At 38.6% G+C, this 24,306-nt stretch overlaps 1 protein-coding gene across 2 annotated transcripts in view; it reads right to left on the bottom strand.

Annotated features, from left to right (window-relative positions):
- Positions 1-1,016: 1,016 nt before the first annotated feature.
- LOC133649169 (glypican-6-like) overlaps positions 1,017-24,306 on the bottom strand; it is an 81,427-nt gene continuing 58,137 nt past the window's right edge. For both annotated transcript variants that reach the window (XM_062046002.1, XM_062046003.1), the window contains exons 3-9: positions 11,289-11,686; positions 10,834-10,999; positions 8,097-8,227; positions 7,873-8,019; positions 7,667-7,791; positions 3,527-3,699; positions 1,017-3,445 (exon numbers count right to left, since the gene is read on the bottom strand). In XM_062046002.1, coding sequence (XP_061901986.1) covers positions 3,237-3,445; positions 3,527-3,699; positions 7,667-7,791; positions 7,873-8,019; positions 8,097-8,227; positions 10,834-10,999; positions 11,289-11,686 — 1,349 coding nt within the window. In that variant the 3' untranslated portion in view covers positions 1,017-3,236. The remainder of the gene's footprint in view (positions 3,446-3,526; positions 3,700-7,666; positions 7,792-7,872; positions 8,020-8,096; positions 8,228-10,833; positions 11,000-11,288; positions 11,687-24,306) is intronic.

The following is a 24,306-nucleotide window of genomic DNA, read 5'->3' as shown; positions in this document are numbered from 1 at the left end:
ATAAATAGAAAATAATCTTATAGCCCAAAAGTAACTGTTCTTTTCCTGTAGTCTCACATTTCATATCCCTTTGTGTGCAGCTATTTGTTTAAAAAAATAATATAAAAAATTAAAATAAATAAATATATATATATATATAAACATGTATATATATATATAAACATATACATATATTTATATATACAGTGCTCAATACCAGGGTAGAGCGGAATATACGTTAGGTCAGGAAAAAACAGACGAGCAGGGAAACCTGCGAAACAGGCTTGTGGGGATGAAATAGCCTGTGTTTTTTCCTGACCTAAGGTATACATATATATATATATATATATATATATATATATATATATATATATATATATATATATATATATATACATATATATATATATATATATACATATATATATATACATATATATATATATATATATATATATATATATACATATATATATATACATATATATATATATATATATATATATATACACATATATATATATATATATATATATATACATATATATATACATATATATATACATATACACATACATTTATATATATATATATAAATGTATATATATATATATATATACACATACACTTATATATATATATACATATACACACATTTATGTATGTATATATATATATACAGTACATACACACATACATAGATTATATATATATATACATATATATATATATATATATATACACATTTTGCAATATATTTGCTAACGATTCATTTTATTTGCAGGTTAAATGTAATTACTTACAGCAGATGGCGGATGACCTTTACCAAACACGAACAGTTTCAGTGCAGTGTCAATGCAGGTAGTCAGTGTGCCGTACACTCCATGTGGAGTCATTTACCCTTTGCTAGGATCTACCATTATGATCAAAATAAATGTTTGATTTGTAGGAAAGCCAGTATGTTCTGCCCACTTTTTCACCTGGAGCCAGTTCAAAGAAAACAACAAAAATAAAGACATTCACAATTAGATAAATATTGGCAGTCTTTATTTTAACAAGACTAAGACATGTTGTTTAATATACATTTTTCTCTTACAATTTAACATCTATCTCATCTTGCTTTTCCATAACATTTAGGAGATACTCTGACAAGTAAAAATCTGGTGTACAGTTACAGCCTCTTTTAGAGACATCTAAAACAGCTGATCTTTATTTACACTCCTCCTAATTCTTTTCAGTCGTTCACACGCTCTCTCCTCAGAGTCCATTCTGTTTGACGGAAGGCTTTCAAGCGCCTGTCGGGTTCAAATAAACAGCATCCTGCAGCGGGACCGACTCCCGCCGGTCGGAAAACGCTGCTGTGGCCGGCAAGCACAGACATATTTCCCAAAACGGTTACTCTGAAAGTTGCCTTTTTTGGGGCAAGTGGTTGGGGTCTTTACTAAACACCACTCTTCTACATGTCATGACGACATGCACAAACCTTGTTGGTGATACTTAAGTGGGGAGTATGAAAGTAAAGCCAAATCATTATCTTAAATTAACAGTTTGCATAGGGGTTCCTTCAAAGTGAGACAACATTCTCACTGGTTCATTCCCAGTCATAATAACTGAACTGCTCACTTATTTTGAAGACATTTTGATGTGAGCTTACAATCAACCCGTCAAATTCAGCGGCAAAAAAAAAATTGTGGCCAAAAAAAAAAAAAAGTTGTAGATTACTTTATGCCCGTCATTACCATGGAGAGATGTGTAAGGTCCACCATTATGAAATCATAAAATGCATATTTTAAATCCCCCCCGAGTATAATACAATCTGTGTGAGGTTGACGTGACAATGAATGCTTGTGGATAGTCCTTAGCCAGTTTTAGAGAATGACAACATAGAAAGACATAAGTTACTGTACAAAGGCTACATGAGGCAGCACCATTTTACAGATGAAATGAAAAAAACAAAACAAAGCCTATTATTGTGCTTTTAGCTGGTAACAAATGTAAAACCCTTGAGGGAAATTCAGCACATGACAGAAGTCATACAACCTACATTCGTTTCACCTTAAGATGTTGCCATTTCTGTACCAAGTTGAAAAACAAGCAAATAAAAAAAAAAACTAAGATATGAAGCACCACACATGGTATTCATTTTGGTAGCACTTGCGACATTGAAACAGTGAGACTAGGTAGATTCATAAGGCGTCCACTTATACTGAAAAAGGCCATTCATGTGGTACATCCATGGTGCACACTGGCCAGTTCCACCACCCTAAAATTAGCATTTCAAACCCAATGTAGTACCTAAATTATATCTTCATTATCATACCAATAAAAACAGGCTGAAAACTTAACACGAAAACCCTGTATTAAAAAAATCCTCGATTTCATTTGATCAAAGCACTCTTTTGGTTCTCTTGTCTAGTTGAACGTGAAACATCATCTTTCGAACACGCGAGACTGTACAAAGTCCGATCTTCAGTCCTGAACTGAGTTTACAGTACACAAAAGGGGGCATTGGGGACTTGCCAGCATTGCCTTCTTCTTCAGGGGTAACACCAGGGGGAGCCCCTGTCCTTCTCAGCCACATATCACATCTCCATCACACTTTCAGCTCCTGCATATGACTAGATTGCACTGACAAAGAGAATGCATGAGGTATATAACCGCACTACTGAACTGCTGAACAGAGGAAACATGGAAGCCAGGTAACATATTTAGATGAGAAGATGTCCTGTCTTTCCAAAGAAAATATAACAAAAGGCCTTCACTGTTTCTTAACTGACAGAAAAGGAGTGAAGACCCTCTATTTTGCAAATAACGTACTGGTGGATGAAGAGATTCACAGTTTGCACACGGCGTGCTGGATGACTGTTCTGAAATATAACATCTTTGTGGGGACATGAATGATGAGGAAGATGTTATGTGTTAGGTATATAGACGGCAGTCACTGAAGAAGGCACACACTTGAGTTTTAAATTGCCAAAAGAAGACATGTGTTTCTATTGTGTAGCTCCAACATAGCCACGGCGAATAAAAGTTGGACTTTTCTGGGGAAGATTGTTGAACACTGTTGTCCTTAAAACATGCAAATAATTCAAAGTGAAGTTATTGTAATATTAAGAAGAGTCTCACCCCCACCCCACCCCTCCCCTCCCTCGACGACAAACTGTCTGAGGTCCCGAAGGCAGTCCTTTTAAAGTATTTCTGACAGTTTTCCCCTTCACTCCATCGTTCTCAGTCATTCTTTTCTTCTCACGGCACTTTTATCTCAAGTGGGCAAAAAGCAGGGCCAGCCCGCAGAGCGCCAGGGCCACGCTGCCCTGCAGGGCCGCGGCGGCCGATTCACTGTGCACCAGGTTAACCCGGGGGTCGACCGGGTTGGGTGGAGTAGAGAAGTAGATGTCCCGATCCGTGTCGCAGGACGGCGAATCGCAGCCGCTGCCGCTCTCCTCTCCCCCGCTGGCTTCCTCGTCTGAAAAAAACAATACAACAAAGAGTGAGGTATTTTTCTAGGACTTGTGATGAAAAAGGAATAGTAGGAAAGCATCCTCACCGTTTTCGATGGAGATGTCCTTGCCGCCGTGCGCAGCTTTGAGCCAGCTCGTCATTTCCTTCAGAACAGCAATCTGACTTCGTATCACAATGTCTGGCTTGGTAATGTCCACGTCCACGTCAGGGTTGGACACTTGATTGGCCAGTCCATTTCCAATCACCACCGACTCATACCTTTGGAAAGTGAGCATCAATATCAGTCAGGATGTTTGGCTTACAATGCAACAGCCTGCTCAGTGGCCTTGTGGTTAGAGTGTCCGCCCTGAGATCGGTAAGTTGTGAGTCATACCAAAGACTAGGCACTCAGCATCAAGAGTTGTCACCAAATCACCAAGTGATTTAACTTTAACACAGCGGTAACTCGCTTTCCCTTAGTAATCCGTTCCAAAATTTCGGGACGAATAAATGAATTGTACGAAAATGTTTCCCATGAGAAATAATATAAATCCAATCCATCTGTTCTAGACCCCAACAAATATGAACACAAAATATTTTAGAATAAATAATTATAGTTATGCATGCAGAAAACCTGAAATACAATAAATGGAATGTATAAATTAACATTTAAAAGACATGAAGGAAAATCGAAGGCCCAGAATGAATTGTAAGTACCGTAAATTCCAGACTATAACCCGACACTTTTTTCAGTTTATGAAAAAAAGTTCAATTTATGAATTTTTAGTCACTAACGGCAATAATAAAAATATATTTAAAAAAATAAATACTACGAGGGTGTTTTATTGTTTGTAGTATGGTGCCATCTTTTGGATGAGTTCGCTCACTGCAGCTGCTGCAGTGTCCTTCCATTTATCGGTAGCCTCAGTCTTATAGCCGTCCATAGCATTTCTAATCATATGGATTCTTCATTCATCACTCTAAGTAATGTTTGTAAGTTTTACAGTATAACTAAAACTGTTAACACTTACTAAACCATCCCATGTGTGATGTCTGTAGGAGTGTTTTCATGCATATCTGTACGTGCTATTGTAATGTAATGATGCTAGCGTTGTTAGCATTAGGTAATATGCTAACACGTTTACAAATGTCTGTATTAGTATCAATAACTTACATCGGCATTCTTTTTGTATTGCTTTAGTTTCACAAATTTCTCCGTAAACTCACCAAGACGTGACTGTAGAGTTATTAAGTCTGTTTAGCTGATTGGAGAGCTAGCTTCCGCAGCTATTGGGTCCATGGCGATAATTTGATTTGTTTGATCAGCTGTTTTACTTCCGTGTTACAAGCACCGTTCGGAAACAATTAAAGTATGTAAATAAACAATTACAGAATCTTATGGTATATGAATTAATTCACTGCTCTTTCACATTGAAAAACTAAGTCTTAAATATAACTAAAACACCAGAAGAGTCTCTATTCTGAACTAATATTTGCTTGGAACCCTGAAATAAATATTGTCAAACATTGCAACAGCCATTTTTCTGATTTGCCATTGAATTCCAATACCTTCACGCCCAATGTTACAAAGGGTTCCTGCAGAATGGTGGCGAATAAAGCACAATAAAATATTGACTGTGAAAGGGACTGTTAGCATCACTGCAAAAGCTAAATTATTACATTTTGCAGTGTTTTCGGCTGTCAGAATAGAATACAACAGAAAAACACATCTACAGTACTACTGTCTGACCAGAGTTGTGAAAAACAAGGAGCGCAGACAGAACAATTGTCTAAAAAGAAAGACGATATTGTAAATTGCAAACCTCAAACTAAATTTGGATCGGAACAATGTGGATAAAATTTACATTTGCTCAGCTCATAACTACATTTTCCCTGCTTTTAGTAAATTGTTTGCAAAAATATTTAATATAAAAAATAACTAGTCATTACTTGAACGTCATTTTGTCATGTTAATCTGCTGTATGTGCACTAATAATAGTCATTACACCACACATAAATTAGCATGCATATTGTATGCAATAGTATGATTTTACTGGGAAACATCTCATATGGATCTTCTTTATCAATTAGCGCCACTTTACCCACATAACGCTCCTTTAAGTCTATCACTGTACAGCTGTGCAGGTGTTTGTGGCGTTTTAACATATTTGACAAAGGCATATCTTGGATTTTCGACTTTTTCATTTTCCTTCCATTCACTTTCACCGCACTGTTTCCAAGCACTGCCCTCAACGATGGCTCCTGACCCAAATTGTGATGTTGGTAAAAAAAAAAAAAGCTCTATACCAGGGGTCTTCAACTGAAATTCAAATAGGTCCAGACTCCAGATACAGAACCTTTCTTTATGCGAAGGTCCGGGAATCCCTGACCCCCCAAAAAGGTGGCCTAAAAATGTACCCTTGGCCGCACTTTGAGAACTACAAATTTACATATCACTATAGGCTTTGCGAGTGCCATATTTTTTTGTGACATCAGTTTAAACATGAGTGTAGGCCTGGGCGATACGGCAAAAAAAATTGTCACGATTAATTTTTTCCTATCATCCGATGGCGATTAATGTCACAATTATATATATTTTTTTAATAAAGGCGGATTAACCCCTTCCAGGGTTATACCTAGTACTGTTGCATCCGTACTGTTCACTACTGCAGTATCTTTTAACAGACATTTCCACCATGTTTGTTCAAGGTAATATATGCTAACAGCTGACAACTGTCATTTTGTTCATAACTATGATTGTGTTTACTCGAGGTGCAATGGTACAGGTAACCCATGCGACGGCCCGTATCTTGGTTTTAGGGCCATGGTTTCGCTTTTTTTCCGGTACGTTTTGTGGGGATAAAGACAATTATTTTTCTCTCAAAGTTATTTTGTTATTTTGCTTGTCATCACAAATTCCATTCTGCAGTAAACAGGGTATCATTGGTGCTCTGAATACTATAAGACTTTTATTTCAAGTTAACATTTGTTAAAAATTACTTTCAAATGGTAAATTATTACTTTTAGTCTTTGATTGCTTGTATACATCAGTACTTCTCACCAGTGCTCGGCAAACAGCAAGCGGTGACCCAGATTGTCAAGTTTTTTTTACTCCAATACTATAGCTAATATTTATTGTAAAGTGCAGTTTGAATTTGAGATGGTGTAAAATAATGTGTACCAACACATAAAACATGTTGAATGATTATTTCAAGAACAAAATATTTTTCATCCACAAATTCTAAACATTATTTGAACAAAAAGTGTCTGCAGTTATTTAGTACATGTTAAATCAGAGTAGTTCAATCAGAGCAAACACAAACTGATTGGACATCAATTACGTCGTGAGAAGCTTGACTTTCACAATGGAGGACAGGGATGGTTGCGCACATACATTGACACAAACACGTACACATACACATTCACAGACAGGACAGGGGTCAAAAAAGGCGGATTGTTCTGTGCAGGATTAGACTGAGGATCGTTGCTTCCCTCCCTACGAGAAGTGGGAATCTTTGGGCACCTCACGATTCGATTACGATTCAGGAGCTACGGTTCGATTAAAAATTGATTATTGATGCATCTTTAATTTATGTATATTGATGCAGTTTTACATTACTTTTCGTTTCACCAAATAGGCGTTTATCACTTGTAACTTTTAAAAATAGTGCATTTGTAATAAAAAACAGTTAAAATAATTCCCATCACATTTATCTCTCAGTGAAGTGGCTTGCTGCAGACAGTCAAATTTTAGAACTGTCTGCATTACTTTATTTACAATAAATAAATCGATAATCGACGTTTACTAATCGATTTTGTAATTTCACCATGTCCGAAATTCGATGCATCCAAAAAATCGGTTATTCCCCACAAATCTATTCCCTACTGTTTACTACTGCGGTATCTTCTAACAGACATTTCCGCCATGTTTGATCGTAGTAACATATGCCAACAGCCTTGTCCACCACAGTAGGTGGTCAAGGCGAGAGGGTGTGCGAGCAGGGATGTATCGCTCTTGTATTCCCTCTAACGCTCCCTCGCTCCTGTCTAGTCTAACAAGTCTAACTTGTTTCCTTCTTATTTAAGTGGATTTCACTTGTTTTTCTAGGTCAGTCGTTTTACTTCTTTCGTCTGTCTCTGCATTTAAAGTTGATTTGATTGGCTAAGCAGTGTCATGTAGGCTGGTTTAACTCGCATGGTCAGTGTATTTCCACCATATAGCGAATATAAATGTTAAATCAAATACCTGCTCTTTGCTGTGCCATTCCAGCAATCGTCACCAGGTGCAATTCTCTCTCCCACACACACAGTGTCTGGCAACGTGGACCAGAACTTTTTGGCATGCTTCAGCTTCTTCTTGACATCACTTGTCTGTTGTAAGAAACACACAACTCAATGCACAACGTCCAACTGAAGACACAAGGTTTTCTAGCAGTGTGTCTTAACCCTTACCAGTCTATCTAAGCTTGTTCCAGCGGCAGTGGTAGGTCTTGCATCAGGACTGTAGGGGCGGAAGCGGGGAGTGAAGCCGGTTTCCTTGACAGAACGTTTGGAGCGGAATGCCATGCTCTGTTTAGGCTGGCCACAGCCATGGAAAACCTGCATGCAAGGTTAAAAGGTTAGAACAAGTAAATCTGTGTAGTGCTGCATATTTAAGAGGCGCAGTAGATACTGACTTTCTGTGAAACTTGCATGCTGTTCTCCTGCATGTTCATGATTGCATCGGAAATCTTCACATCAATGGGATCCATGACGGACTCGAAATTGAAGGGACCCTCCAGCCTCTCAGCCAGGCTAAGCATAGCATCTTGGGATTAAAAATACTTAAATCACTCATGGAAAAATAGTCACTTCTGTCTTGATGTTACAACTTGCGTCCAATAGGTGGCAGCAAAATATTAATCCTTGATACCTCCACAGAGTCAGAAAGGCAGCAAACATCTTTTTGTTTGGGTTTGTTTTATAGCAACAGAAACGATACAGAGGAAAAATATGCTCTCTCAGTCGGTTTCAAGAGTTTATGAGGCACTCATGTTGGAGAAAATAACTGTAATTTAAGATTTGACGTCAGGAATTTACACAATAAATGATTATTATAGTGTTGAATGAATAAGTATTGTATGCAATATTATATATTGTACCTATAGTCATAATATTTGTACAATACCTTTTCATCATCATTTTCTATACCATTTATGCACTTCTGTGTCACGGGTAAATTTGAGTAATCCCAGCTGATTTTGGGCCGAGAGGCAAGGTACAACCTAGATTGGTTGCACATACAAACAATTACTTAATCTTGCATTCACACCTTGAGACAGTCTCTAAATTAAGATTCATAATTTTGGAGTGTGCGAGGAAGTCACAGTACCCGAAGAATAAGTAGTAATATTGAGGAAGTACGACAATATTTGTTAAATTAATAAATAGAACATATATAAAGTGAAAATTATTACAATTACTGTATGTAAATATGTTATTAATGTATTCATAGAGTAGATCATTCATGTGTTCTGTGTGAGTGACTTCAGTTCGACCTTATATGTTTGTCATGAACAACACTTGTATGTACCACAGTGCAGTATATTGCTTGACAAAAGGCTACACAACATTCAGTCACAAAAATAAGAGTTGTAACTAAGTTGTTTTATGGCTTTGCGGTTATGTTTGTATCTAAATAAATCACCTGTGAACTATCAGTTAATACCAACAGAACTGAAGCAGCAAAATATAAACCAATGTAGCGTTTTGTGTTTATAAAACTAAAGGAACTGCTTTCACCGTGAGGCCACAACATGCAGAGCGCCCTTAAGAATAAAGGGCAAGTATATACACGATGGTGACAGTAAATCTATGGTGTTTCTATGGTGCTAAAATGTAAACAGCCACAGCTAAGCCTGACTCAACCAAGAACTAACCAAGAGCAAAATTAAATGAAATGACAGGCAGCCTCTGCTGGTGTTAGTTTTCCCAACTATGAACCGGTCACATGTGTAAAAACGCCAGCAGATGGAACACACTAAGTAATTGTTTGTTAAGAGATGGAAATAAACACTTTGCCTAAATATAAGCTTTACCTCAAAGGGCATATGTGCATATAGTATCTAACAAAAGTGACAACACTCTAATTTTTATGAGAGTTTTAAGGGGGAATTGTAGAAATAAAGCGTGCATATACTTTGAAGTAGTCAGTAGTGATGGGTCAAACGATAGTGAAGCATCAATGCCTTATGAAACAAGGACTGATACTGTGTCCCTCGATGCATTGATGTGTATTTCACTTGAAGAAAAAAAATCATGTGACTGATATAGATGCTGTGTCATTTGACTGAAGTGCCAAACTGAAAGCATTTCTTCTGGCTCACGAGTGACTGCTTTTACTTGACATCGGTTTTCATCCCCATCATCGGTCTAAATGGAACTTAAAAAGTGTAGGATCATTTTGATATGACAGGGCCAAATTATATAAACGTTCTTGTTTTTCTGTTTACTATTTGGCCCATTGAACAGAGCTGCACGTTTCACATTTCATATAAAACTATGATACTAACTATAAATTGTCTTTGCAGGTCATATGTAGTGGTTTTCTTAAGTTAAAGTCAAAGTTAAAGTACCAATGATTGTCACACACACACTAGGTGGGGTGAAATGTGGCCTCTGCATTTGACCCATCCCCTTGATCACCCCCTGGGGGGTGAGGGGAGCAGTGGGCAGCAGCGAACTGCGCCCGGGAATCATTTTTGGTGATTTAACCCCCAATTCCAACCCTTGATGCGGAGTGTCAAGCAGGGAGGCAATGGGTCCCATTTATATAGTCTTATAGATCTCAGGGCGGACACTCTAACCACTAGATATCTATTATGAAAAACCCACACCGTATCAGTGCAGTGTCAATACAGGTAGCAAGTGTGCCATACACTAAGTTAGGCGTCATTTACCCCTCACTAGTTGTCAGTGCACATCAAATAGAAAAAGTGTCATTTCTATGGGAATTAGAGAGTATTTGCATTGGTTAGGTCTTCAGCATAAAAAATGTTTTAACTGTCTTTTTTTCTCATGTGAAGGCTGGGATAACAGTTTTAGTCTTAGCCTTACAGCAATAACGGTGTACTTTGTTGTGGCTAAAAAAAAGGCCTATTTGCACATTTTTGTCTGCCATGTTGGTAGGATACTTTTTAAAAATGTTTTATATTTGTTCATTATTTACGTATTCTTCAACACGTTTCTATTCAAATCACAACAATTAAGGGTAACATTCACTTTCTCCGATAATTTTATCAAAACAAGCACCGAAAATATTTCCATTCTAATGTGAAAACCAGGTATTATAGGCTTTGATATTGTTTTTGTTTTTATTTTTTTAATTCATTTTTTTAAAGAAGGCGCCAGAATAATATTAATATTGTGACTTACCAAGAAAGTTGTTCCATTCTGTGTCCAAGTCGGCCTGGTTGGCCAAACAGCCCCGCATGACATTCAGACAGTAATTCTGGCAGGGCTTCAGGGCCACTTGGCCCGAGCAGTAGGGGCAGTACAACATCTTCATGGCCGCTCGCACACAGCTGGGAGATGCACTGACCTGCAGGGCAGTTACAAGACAAACATTGACTCAGTAACATACTTTGACTCTGACTATTTAGTTCACAAGCCATTATTTCACAAAACAGTATAATCTAATCATCAATTAATCACTTGGTACAGTGGAAAAACATGTCACAGCAGAGAAAACAAAATGGTTTATGTTTTCAGAGCTTAATGGAGTCGTAGCCAAGGAAGATATGCGGTCAGAAAACACAAGACAGCATTCCGAGAGAAAAGTTTATCACTGACTTGTGGATAATAATGACAAAGGTTAATTTCCTCCTTACCGTTGAAACTTTATTCACCACCTCCGGCATGAGGTTTAGGCCACGCACAAAGGTGCGTGCAGCAATGAAGGCACGTGTCAACTGGATGCGGAGCTTGCGGGGCACGTCGCCAAAGGGTTGCAGCTGCTCTGTGTGGCGGCTGACGCACTCCATGTAGGCATCACTGAATTCATACTGCACATTGACCAGGCGGAACATCCTCTCCAGGAGGTCGGCCCAGAAGTCAGACAGCATGGATTCCAAGTTGATGGCCGAGCTGCCGGACACGTAGTACCTCGTCAGGGCCTCAAAAAAGTTCTTGAACAGCTCGGCGTTCTGCACGTACATCATGCCGTACGTTCGTACAAACATGTTGTGCAGTGAGAGCTCGGCCTTTTTCAGAAGCTCCCGGAAAAACTCTGCAGAAGACAGGAAGGGAGGAGAGATTTGTGTCATGAATAAAGCTCAAAACGACATTAAGTATCTGCACAATAATTCACGAATAGTTTACTTCATGTTTAAGCTTTCTCTCTTTTTACTTAAAAGGGACATATTATTTTCTACATCTACATAACATGTAATGGTGGTGCTTTGGCCAAAATGTTACATAGATTTTGTTTTACAGACCATCTGCAAGCTGCTTTCTGACTGTTTGTTCAGAATGTGCCATTTAGTGGGCGGACTTATTTACTTACTGAAGCCCTCCCTCCGGCAACTGCATCTCCACCCGTCAGCCATGTTGTAGTTTTTTGCGCTTCCATATCTAGTCCACTGAGAGATATATGTTAAAACTATACGCTGGTTTTTACTAGAAATGATAACAGTATTTAAAGAGTATTTTAGCATTCATGTGCATGTACAAAAAAAGTATGCCCCTCAACAAGAGGATAGACAAAAATAAACTATTGACTACAACTGAAAAAAATTGGTGCAAGGGTAAACCCCAACCACATATGGATATATCTGCTGATGTAACTAAAGCAAAATATGTCACAGAACTTTCAGATTACAAACGGCTGGTTTGGAGCAAATATGGAAAGAGGTAAAAGTGTTTTATAAATATCCCCGCCATGGTTTGGTTTCACATTTTCTGGACATATGGGGATCCTAAATACACCAAAACAGGCACCAATAGGTAAGGAAAGTAGGTTTTGCATAAAGGGTCCTGCACTTTAATCATGTTTTGGAGCAATTAAGGTAAAATAGGGTGCACTACTTGGCTGCAACCATGGAGGCACGGTTGAGTCAATCTTAACTGCTGTAGTTTGCGGTCTAAAGAAGAATAAGCAGACAGTAAAACTGCAGAAGTATTCTGGTCTGTACCATACTGACATCAAAGCAGGAATTCAGAACATTCATGGAAATATTTACAGCTTATTAAATGTCACAAAAAGTAACGTTTAGACCAGGGATGTCAAACATACCGCCGAAAGAGTTTGATAAGTGCAAAAATTAGCTGCATTTTTAAAAGAAAGAAACTGCGTATCCACTAAATGTAGCAAAAGCAATTCTGTTAAGCGAAGGGTTTATACCGTGGCAAGCAAGATGTACACAGTAAATCAGGGCTGTGGCTTCTCCGCCTACAAAAAATGTAAAACCTGCCGTTTTAATGTGTTCTGCTTCAAACACATCATGCTTTGGCACTCTCATTTCCCTAAAATGTCTCTGTATATTTAATGATACTTCCCCTAAGACTGGGGGGGTTAAAATCTCTGGGGGGGTTAAAATCTCAGCACAGTCTTGTTAGAAGTTGAATAAGTGTATTATGTGATATAGAGTTGACATAAAAGGTAACAGAGAAACGTAAATTTATGTTAAGAGCGTTACAACAAGCAAATGGTGCTGATTGGGTGGAATGGCCCTTATGGTGTTGTGCGCAGGACATTAATGCCAAGTATCAAGAGGCAGGCGATAGCAGACTAAGATGTAGTCCTGACCAGAAATTGAAAAAATATGAAAAAATAAAGCAAAAGTAATGTTAATTATGTAAAAAGGGAAATAATGCTTAACAATTTGAATTTTGTGCACTGACACTGGTAAAATAATGAAATATTATGTAGAAAGTTCAGTGACACTTATTACCAGAAAGCCAATGACCCAGCTCTTGCAGATCCGTACTGTAACGTCACCTTTTTTGTCAAACTGAACCATTTCCTCACACATTTTATTGGATAAGAACAATGCAGTTGAGTTGATATTAACACGTGGAGCCAAAAGATAAACTCTTGTAATACAAATATCCATCAATGATAAAATTGTGCATGTTGAAAAATGAAGTGCTGAGACGGAGTCCTTCTGTCTGACTCTCTGCTCCTCGTCTCCGCAGACCATTCAGCAGAGATGTCTCACAACATCAAGCCGCTTTACACTGACCATCATCAATGGCATTTTTCTGTTGTCACATTCCATTCGCTTTCCTTTTCTTCGGGCTTCTCTTGGACTGTCCTTCAGAGGCATTTTCAATAGGATTACTGAATAATGAGAACCCTCTCCCCGGCCATATATGGACCTGTACGCCCCCCCACCCATCCCTGAGTCTCCCTCCTTACACTGCTTTCACTTCATCAGTTCCTTCAGAACGCTCTCTTCACTAGACAGGGAACAATGACCTACTTCATCCTGAGGAATGTCCATCACCCTCCTCCTCATCTCACCCTCCAATAATCCAGCCCCCCTTAACCCCCCGACTCTCTTAATCTGAACAAAATGAGAATTCCACAGAGTCACTGAAAAATGCTTCACCTCCAGTCGTGCATGCAAGCGCGCGTATGCTCCGCCCTCTTTCACACATCTCCTTTCTATCCACACACGCTCCTCTCCTCCTGGCTGCTCTGTGCACACAAAACTTCTATCTCGCTAGAGTTTCTCCGGGTGTCCTCTGTTCGCTTTTGAAATGTAAAGTTCCCATGCTCTCACAGAAGGAGACACTAAACGCTCCCTGCCACCAGCATGTGCGCGCACAAACAACCCCCTCATGATGCTGTCACTTCCACTCCAGACTGACACACTAAAAAGAAAAAATGAGGAAAAGGGAAGGGATGAGGGCAGCATGGGGTGGGTTAAATTGAGGGCTTTTTTAACTCCAAATCCCCACTGTGTTGCCAAGGATACCGGAAACACTGCAGCCCCCCAAGTCACTCACAGTCTAACACACACAGCGGAGGACAAGAAACCATGTTCCACTCTTAATTGACTAAAACAAAAAGGTCCACCCCTCCGATGGTGGAATGTTGTTGTGGCAACAAGTTTAAAGTCAGCGAAGAGGGATGAAGAAAATGTAGAGACATGACAGCTTGCATTGTCATTATCGGCTAAGGAACTATGGTGTGGTTGTTGCAAAATGACTGAAAGGTTACACAGGATGTGTAAAATGCAGACCAAAATCTTGTGTCAAAATCTTCACACATGAAGCATAGGAGCCCTAAATTAAGAGTAATGATTTTAATCCATCACAGGAACAGGGCAGCGGAACTCCTCCCACTCCAACCTCCTACTTCCTCTTCCTCGCATGCCCAACTGAGTTCCTTTAAACTCTGCTCCTCCCCATCCCAACCCAAGAAGTAATTGCACCCCTATTTGTGCCAATTAGTCCTCGCTCCTGACTCTTTTCTCATGAGATGTGATTCCGTCCCTCCTGCTGCTGGATCTCAGGCAATGGGTGTCGCTTGTAAGAAGCCTTAATCCGCATGCTTAAGTCCCACATATAGGCCTGCGCTGCTGGACAGGCTGAGGCCATGGCGAACACAGAGGGAAGATAACTATTTCTGGCTCCTAATTGGCCATGACTTCCAGCTCCAGGCGTACGGTGAGAGCCGGCCTAATCACAGACACCACTTCCTGGGTTTGTTAGTGCGTAAGGCATGGAGTTGTGTCTGTTTTCATTGACATTTGCAGCTGTGTTTATACACGTATGACATCACTGTTCCTGTCATCTTCACCAACAGTTAATAGAAAAAAATGCACTTTGTGTGCCAGCTGCCCTGACAGGAAGCTTTGCTTCTGGGTGTCTTGGCATGTAAAGAGTAAATAATAGCACAGCCACCTGAACATGTCACTATACGCCAGTTCTTCTCAAATAGTTGGGCGGGCCTGTTTAATCAGTATTTTGATTGATTGATTGAAACTTTTATTAGTAGATCGCACAGTGAAGTACATATTCCGTACAATTGACCACTAAATGGTAACACCCGAATAAGTTTTTTAACTTGTTTAAGTCGGGGTCCACTTAAATTGATTCATGATACAGATATATACTATTTTCATAATACAGTCATCACACAAGATAATCATCAGAGTTTATACAATAAATTATTTACATTATTTACAATCCGGGGTGTGGGATATGGAGGGGGGCGGGGGGTTTAGGATTGGTTGGTATCAACACTTCAGTCATCAACAATTGCATCATCAGAGAAATGGACATTGGAACAGTGTAGGACTGACTTGGTAGGATATGTACAGCAGGTAGTGGACACAGAGAGAGAAATCAGAAAGTATAAGAAAAAGTGTCTACATTTGATTATTTACAATCCGAAGAGGTATGATGTGGAAGGGAGGGTGTTAGTTTAGGGTTGAAGTTGCCTGGAGGTGTTGTTTTAGTGCGGTTTTGAAGGAGGATAGAGATGCCCTTTCTTTTACACCTGTTGGGAGTGCATTCCACATTGATGTAGCATAGAAAGAGAATGAGTTAAGACCTTTGTTAGATTGGAATCTGGGTTTAACGTGGTTAGTGGAGCTCCCTCTGGTGTTGTGGTTATGGCGGTCATTTACGTTAAGGAAGTAGTTTGACATGTACTTCGGTATCAGGGAGGTGTAGCGGATTTTATAGACTAGGCTCAGTGCAAGTTGTTTTACTCTGTCCTCCACCCTGAGCCAGCCCACTTTGGAGAAGTGGGTTGGGGTGAGGTGTGATCTGGGGTGGAGGTCTAAAAGTAACATGACTAGCTTGTTCAGGGATGTTTGGAGTCTAGATTTGAGGGTTTTGGAGGTGCTAGGGTACCAGGAGGTGCATGCGTAATCGAAAAAGGGTTGAACGAGAGTTCCCGCCAGAATCTTCACGGTTCTTTTGTTGACCAGAGAGGAGATTCTATAGAGAAATCTCGTTCGTTGGTTGACCTTTTTGATTACCTTGGTTGCCATTTTATCACAGGATAAAGCTTCAAACCCCGCTTTGAAAAGCTTTGCACTACAAAACGTGCGTATTGCTTATAGTAGCCATTAATCCTGACTTCCTCATTTTGATGAAAAATACAATCAGCGCTAATTGTTTTGTTTATATTTGTTTTGTAGGTTAAGTGAAGGGTTGCCTTTTAATGTTGATTGTGGCAGCCCATCACAGCAAAAAAAAACCTGCCACACCTTAGAAATAAGGGTTTTTTAATGTAACAAAAATATATAATACATTGTTTTGTAGCCTCCAGAAGAAGTCACACTGAAGTCCACGCTCTTTTTTAACTTGTATTGGAAATCTTATGCTAACTTCCCAATTCCAACACGTATTCCCTCCCGTGCACAAACTTCCCTCATTCACAGCCAATCCCCTTTCATGCATGTGTGTTCACGATTATGGGGAAATTAATATCAATAATACATGAACATAGACATTAACACCAGCAGGTTGGTACAGTCATACCAACGACTATAAAAATGAGACCCATTGCCTTCCTGCTTGGCACTCAGCATCAAGGGTTGGAATTGGGGGTTAAATCACCAAATTATTCCAGAGCGCAGCCACCGCTGCTGCTGCTCGCTGCTGCTGCTCGCTGCTCCCCTCACCTCCCAGGGGGTGATGGGTCAAATGCAGAGGATAATTTCACCACACCTAGTGTGCGTGTGTGTGTGTGTGTGTGTGTGTGTGTGTGTGTGTGTGTGTGTGTGTGTGTGTGTGACTATCGTTGGGACTTTAACTTAACTTTATTTGTTGCGCACTATTGACCAATGATGCACTGCCGAAAAAAGACTATGATCACCAAAACAGCACTGCCAAAACAGAATGTTGTGATGATGTAAGCAATACGCACAATATTGTCTGCAGCAGAAGATGCATGTCTGCAATGTGGGTATGCAAATTCCAGAGCTTGTAACGGTGGAACGGATTAGGAGCGAATGAGTGAAAAATAAGCATGACTACTAGAAGTTTGGGATCTTACTATGGTTGCTAAGTTTTATTTGACACATCGCTGGTATGCCGATTCAATAATCCCTGAACTCAACAAAAAATAAGGCATATGGTTTCCGCGTTGACGTAACAGAGGACGGAGTCACAGAATTGGCCATCAAAGCGAAATCCGTTTTTAAAGGTATCATATCACGGAAATTGACATAAATGTGGGTGAAATGCTGTCAATCTGAGGAGAAGGAACGTTTGTTTGATAAAATGTGTTTGATAAAATGTGTTCGGGACCACTCAATCATCCTCTAAACACGCAACCGCCCCATCTTTAACAAGGTTGAGGCGGTCACTTGAAACAGCGACTAAACTACAAAGCTAAAACTAGCAAGAACAATCCACACACTCACAAAGCATGTCATCTGCTTGTGTTGTTATGAACGACATCATCGATGTAACATCAATTTACAAACACGACATCAGTTGCAACTTAAGAGGCACTCTCGCTATTTCATTTAAACAGCTTCAAGTCGCCTCCACACATCAAACTGAGAACAGCAGCACATTTCCCCGCTTCACAATAATAGAGTGGTGCGCTACATCCGGTCTAACTGCGCTAACAAATTGAAGGTTTCAAAAAAGTACCTTGCACAAGCATGATGAACTTAAAGCATTGATACATTTAGTCTACCCCAGGGCAGCTGTGGCTACGAAAGTAGCTTACCACCACCAGGTGTGAATGAATGATGGGTTTTTAACATGTAAAGCGACTTTGGGTACTTAGAAAAGCGCTATATAAATCCCAGGTATTATTATTTACACAATTATCATGCGTTGACCTAAAATACAGGTCAAAAGTGTCTGAAGATATATTGCACCAATAAATGTGAGAGACTTTGTATTTAGTTAACATTCTATTGTGGTAAAATATGTGTAAAAGGTAAAAAATTGAACTAAAAACAATTAAAACATACGTTATTGTTGTTAACAGTCGATCCAACATCAAAACATGTCAAGACACTTTCTCAAACCAATTGCACACTTTTCCGGCTTCAAGATAAAAGCGCTACGGCACTATACATCCGGTTTAACTACATTTATAAAATAAAAATGTCTTTTGTCAATAGAGTTGGGCACCGGATCCGGTACTTTTTTGGCACCGACCGAAACCAGCCGGTACCACTGATTCACATAAGATCTAGCTGTGCCAGGTTTCGGTGCCTGGGTTGAGCGTAACGTCGCTTCTGTTTGAAATTGGCAATTGACACTGGCGAGTACTTGCTAGCACTTGAGAGGAAAACAGGTGATTTCGAAGCGGAAATGCTCTTAGTAATCTTGCAACCCATCAGTGTTTGATGACAAAAACCCAACCATGCCAAAGAGAAAACGCTCAAAAGTGTGGCTCATCTTTTCCAAATGCGAGGCCGATGCAGATTACGCAATATTTGGGACGCCAAAATCAAGGCAAGTGGCGGGAATACTTCTAATCTGAGGAAGCACCTGGATAAACACAGGATTTTTCTCATGGCTGAAGAGTGCAGCCAAGTTAGATGTATGACTGCAATTCCTGAATTTGGCACCTTCAGCAACTCGACAGCAGTCAACAACACAGTGGAGGAAATGGCGTTACCATTTGGTGATGATAACAGCGACATCATCATCCTCTACGTCTGCTCCCGGTAAAAAGCCTACTGTAAAAGAATATGTTAGCTTTGCATTTTAACTTGCAATAGCTTAACCCGCATAACCAGCTCGGTTCCTCGTACTGTACTTAGTAATGTTAATGTAAATATTTGCTTCACTTTCATTTGTAATTTGATCATTTTGCAAACAATTTTTTTGTTTTTTATTTTTACTCCTTCCTCTTTTGCTCATTTGTTTTTAACTTAATTGCCTTAATTGCCTCCATGGATCCCCAGCACATATTTTCCAGATGGAAAAGGAAAGGAGTACGTGGAGCCGGGTTTTAATTTGTGCAATACTAAGAAAATAACACTGCATTATTGTAGTTAAGTGTTTTTATGTTGAAGAAATTTGCCAAACAATTGCGAACAAGTTACTATACAAATACTTGGATATTGTTTTGATATATTTTATGTTGGATTGAAAAAGAGAAATAAATATTACATTTAAACATTTTAAGATTTCATTATTGCACAAAAAAAAAAACATGTTTTATAACATGAACACACAAAAGTACTGGTATCGATTCCAAGGTACCGGGAAGCGGTAGGAGAGGGGCGGCGTAACAGAAAATAATTGAGAAGCACTGCTATAAACTGTAAGAGGTGTCAAATGGTGCATGTGGAAGAAAGCACAACAAGCCATTGTAAAGAGATCCCACATCTAACAGTACGGGTAAAACCGCCAACTTCCTGCAGTGATGGGGGGTGGCACCACAGGTAAATGAGAAGCAGGCTGCAATTTCACTATCAAATCAGGGCTGCCCCCTTGAGGCCAACTACCAAACTGTAATACACTGTACTTTATAGCTAATTTTGGATGTGGTTAAATATTTACTGTAGCAACATAATTGCACAACAACGACTATTCAAGTGAATTTGGTATAAATGAGTAAAACGCTTATGCGAAAAAATTACTATTTAATACATTTTTCACCATTGACCCTTATGCGAAAAAATTTTAAAAAATCCACAGCTATTTATTTACCTTTTCACTTTTAATATTGTGCTGTAAAGGGTTGTAGTTCAACTAACAACCAGAAAGATAAACACATAAATTAAATATAAACTGTTACAAAATTGGTAAATCCTAGAAAATGCATATATACATATATACTGTATATATGCACACATACTGTACACACGCATATATACATACACGCATATATATATATATATATATATATATATATATATTTATATATATATATATATATATATATATATATATATATATATATTTATATATATATATATATATATTTATATATATATATATATATATATATATATATATATATATATATATATATATATATATATATATATACACACACACACACACACATATACATATGTATATGCATACACATAAACATACATGGTCTCCCCTAGACTGCCAAGATACCTTGGCAGTATACAGTATACATATATATATATATATATATATATATATATTAGGGATGCAACTAACAACTCATTTGGTAATCGATGAATCTGTCGATTATTACTTCGATTAATCGATTAATAATCGGATAATAGAGACAAACTACATTTCTATCCTTTCCAGTATTTTATTGAAAAAGAAACAGCATACTGGCACCATACTTATTTTGATTATTGTTTCTCAGCTGTTTGTAAATGTTGCAGTTTATAAATAAAGGTTGATAAAAAAATAAAAAAATTTAAATAAACATAGGCTCTGCGCATGCGCTTAGCATAGATCCAACGAATCGATGACTAAATTAATCGCCAACTATTTTTATCATCGATTTTAATCGATTTAATCGATTAGTTGTTGCAGCCCTAATATATATATACTGTATATATACACACACACACAGGGTTTCCCCTTAATGAAATTGAATGTGGCGGACCGCCATGGCATTTTTATTACCGCCACACCTTGAAAATAAGTTGGGGTATTTTTTTTTACTTGAAAACAAATCAAAGTAATATAATATATTGTAGCCCCTGGAAGAAATCACACAAAGTCTGAAACTATTATTAACTTTATTACCAATGTAATGATAACAAATGCCGCAATTCCAACAGGTTTACCTCCCGTGTACACACTTTCGTCTCCGTGAGTTCGCGCTTACCCGCCGGACACACAACAACACTTCCTCATTCTACGCCAATCACCTTTCAGGCATTGACGGTGTGTTTGCAAACATCCGGCATGTTGGTCAGCTTTAGGGGCATGTAGAGTTGGGTGTCATCAGCATAACAGTGAAAGCTAACACCGTATTTGCGTATGATGTCACCTAGCGGCAGCATGTAAATACTAAAGAGTGCAGGGCCAAGAACCGAACCCTGGGGAACTCCGCACGTTACCTTAACATAGTCCAAGGTCACATTGTTATGGGAGACACACTGCATCCTGTCAGTAAGATAAGAGTTAAACCAAGACAAGGCTAAGTCTGTCATCCCAATACGCGTTTTGATACGCTCTAATAAAATATTATGATCAACAGTATCGAAAGCGGCGCTAAGATCAAGAAGCAGCAACATAGATGAAGCATCACAATCCATCGTTAGCAATAGATCATTAGTCATTTTTGCGAGGGCTGTCTCCGTAGAGTGATTTGCCCTGAAACCGGATTGAAAAGGTTCACAGAGATTGTTAGACGCTAAGTGTTCATTTAGCTGCTGTGCGACAATTTTTTCGAGGATTTTCGAGATAAACGGAAGGTGGGACACTGGCCGGTAGTTTACCAAGAGATCAGGATCGAGGTTAGGTCTTTTGAGTAGAGGATGAATAACCGCTTTTTTGAATGCTAGGGGAACAGTGCCAGAGGAAAGTGATACGTTTATAATATTTAACACTGATGGACCTAATAATACAAAAAGCTCCTTGATAAGTTTCCCAGGAATTGGGTCAAGTAAACATGTTGTTTGTTTTGTCCCATGTACACATTTTGACAATTCCTCCAATGTTATTTCATCAAAGAGAGACAAACTATTTTGGAGGGCGGTATCCGTCGTATATACAGTCGTATTTGTGTTAATAGAACCCGGTTGTAGCTGAGATGCATTGTCTTTAATCTATTTTCTAATGACTTCAATTTTCTTATTAAAGAAATTCATAAAGTCATCTGCTGAGTGGGTGGAGCTACTGGGAGGAGTCCCTTGTTGGGTTAGCGATGCTACTGTACTAAACAAAAATTTAGGATCATTTTTGTTGAGGTGGATGAGATTTGAGTAATAATTAGCTTTAGCTGAGGTAAGCATGCGTTTATAAGTTATTAAACTATCACACCATATATATATATATATATATATATATATATATATATATATATATATATATATATATATATATATATATATATATATATATATACATATATACATATTGTGTATATATATATACAAACCCTGTTTCCATATGAGTTGGGAAATTGTGTTAGATGTAAATATAAACGGAATACAATGATTTGCAAATCATTTTCAACCCATATTCAGTTGAATATGCTACAAAGACAACATATTTGATGTTCAAACTGATAAACTTTTTTTTTTTGCAAATAATCATTAACTTTAGAATTTTATGCCAGCGACACGTGACAAAGAAGTTGGGAAAGGTGGCAATAAATACTGATAAAGTTGAGGAATGCTCATCAAACACTTATTTGGAACATCCCACAGGTGTGCAGGCTAATTGGGAACAGGTGAGTGCCATGATTGGGTATAAAAACAGCTTCCCAAAAAATGCTCAGTCTTTCACAAGAAAGGATGGGGCGAGGTACTCCCCTTTGTCCACAACTTGCTAGAGCAAATAGTCAAACCGTTTAAGAACAACGTTTCTCAAAGTGCAATTGCAAGAAATTTAGGGATTTCAACATCTACGGTCCATAATATCATCAAAAGGTTCAGAAAATCTGGAGAAATCACTCCACGTAAGCGGCATGGTCGGAAACCAACATTGAATGACCGTGACCTTCGATCCCTCAGACGGCACTGTATCAAAAACAGACATCAATCTCTAAAGGATATCACCACATGGGTTCAGGAACACTTCAGAAACCCACTGTCACTAAATACAGTTCGTCGCTACATCTGTAAGTGCAAGTCTTCTCTGGGCCCAAGATCATCTAAGATGGACTCATGCAAAGTGGAAAAGTGTTCTATGGTCTGACGAGTCCACATTTCAAATTGTTTTTGGAAATATTCGACATCGTGTCATCCGGACCATAGGGGAAGCCAACCATCCAGACTATTATCGACGCAAGGTTCAAAAGCCAGCATCTGTGATGGTATGGGGTTGCATTAGTGCCCAAGGCATGGGTAACTTACACATCTGTGAAGGCACCATTAATGCTGAAAGGTACATACAGGTTTTGGAACAACATATGCTGCCATCTAAGCGCCGTCTTTTTCATGGACGCCCCTGCTTATTTCAGCAAGACAATGCCAAGCCACATTCAGCACGTGTTACAACAGCGTGGCTTCGTAAAAAAAGAGTGCGGGAACTTTCCTGGCCCGCCTGCAGTCCAGACCTGTCTCCCATCGAAAATGTGTGGAGCATTATGAAGCGTAAAATACGACAGCGGAGACCCCGGACTGTTGAACGACTGAAGCTCTACATAAAACAAGAATGGGAAAGAATTCCACTTTCAAAGCTTCAACGATTAGTTTCCTCAGTTCCCAATCATTTATCGAGTGTTGTTAAAAGAAAAGGTGACGTAACACAGTGGTGAACATGCCCTTTCCCAACTACTTTGGCACGTGTTGCAGCCATGAAATTCTAAGTTAATTATTATTTGCAAAAAAAAAATACAGTTTATGAGTTTGAACATCAAATATCTTGTCTTTGTAGTGCATTCAATTGAATATGGGTTGAAAAGGATTTGCAAATCATTGTATTCCGTTTATATTTACATCTAACACAATTTCCCAAATCATATGGAAACGGGGTTTGTACATACATACATACATACATACATACATACATACATACAGGTAAAAGCCAGTAAATTAGAATATTTTGAAAAACTTGATTTATTTCAGTAATTGCATTCAAAAGGTGTAACTTGTACATTATATTTATTAATTGCACACAGACTGATGCATTCAAATGTTTATTTCATTTAATTTTGATGATTTGAAGTGGCAACAAATGAAAATCCAAAATTCCGTGTGTCACAAAATTAGAATATTACTTAAGGCTAACACAAAAAAGGGATTTTTAGAAAATTTGGCCAACTGAAAAGTATGAAAATGAAAAATATGAGCATGTACAATA

This window comes from Entelurus aequoreus, linkage group LG04 (assembly GCF_033978785.1).
Source record: "Entelurus aequoreus isolate RoL-2023_Sb linkage group LG04, RoL_Eaeq_v1.1, whole genome shotgun sequence".
Classification (NCBI taxonomy): domain Eukaryota; kingdom Metazoa; phylum Chordata; class Actinopteri; order Syngnathiformes; family Syngnathidae; genus Entelurus; species Entelurus aequoreus.
The sequence above is the reverse complement of the archived record's forward strand: the minus strand, read 5'-3'. Positions and strand labels throughout refer to the sequence as shown.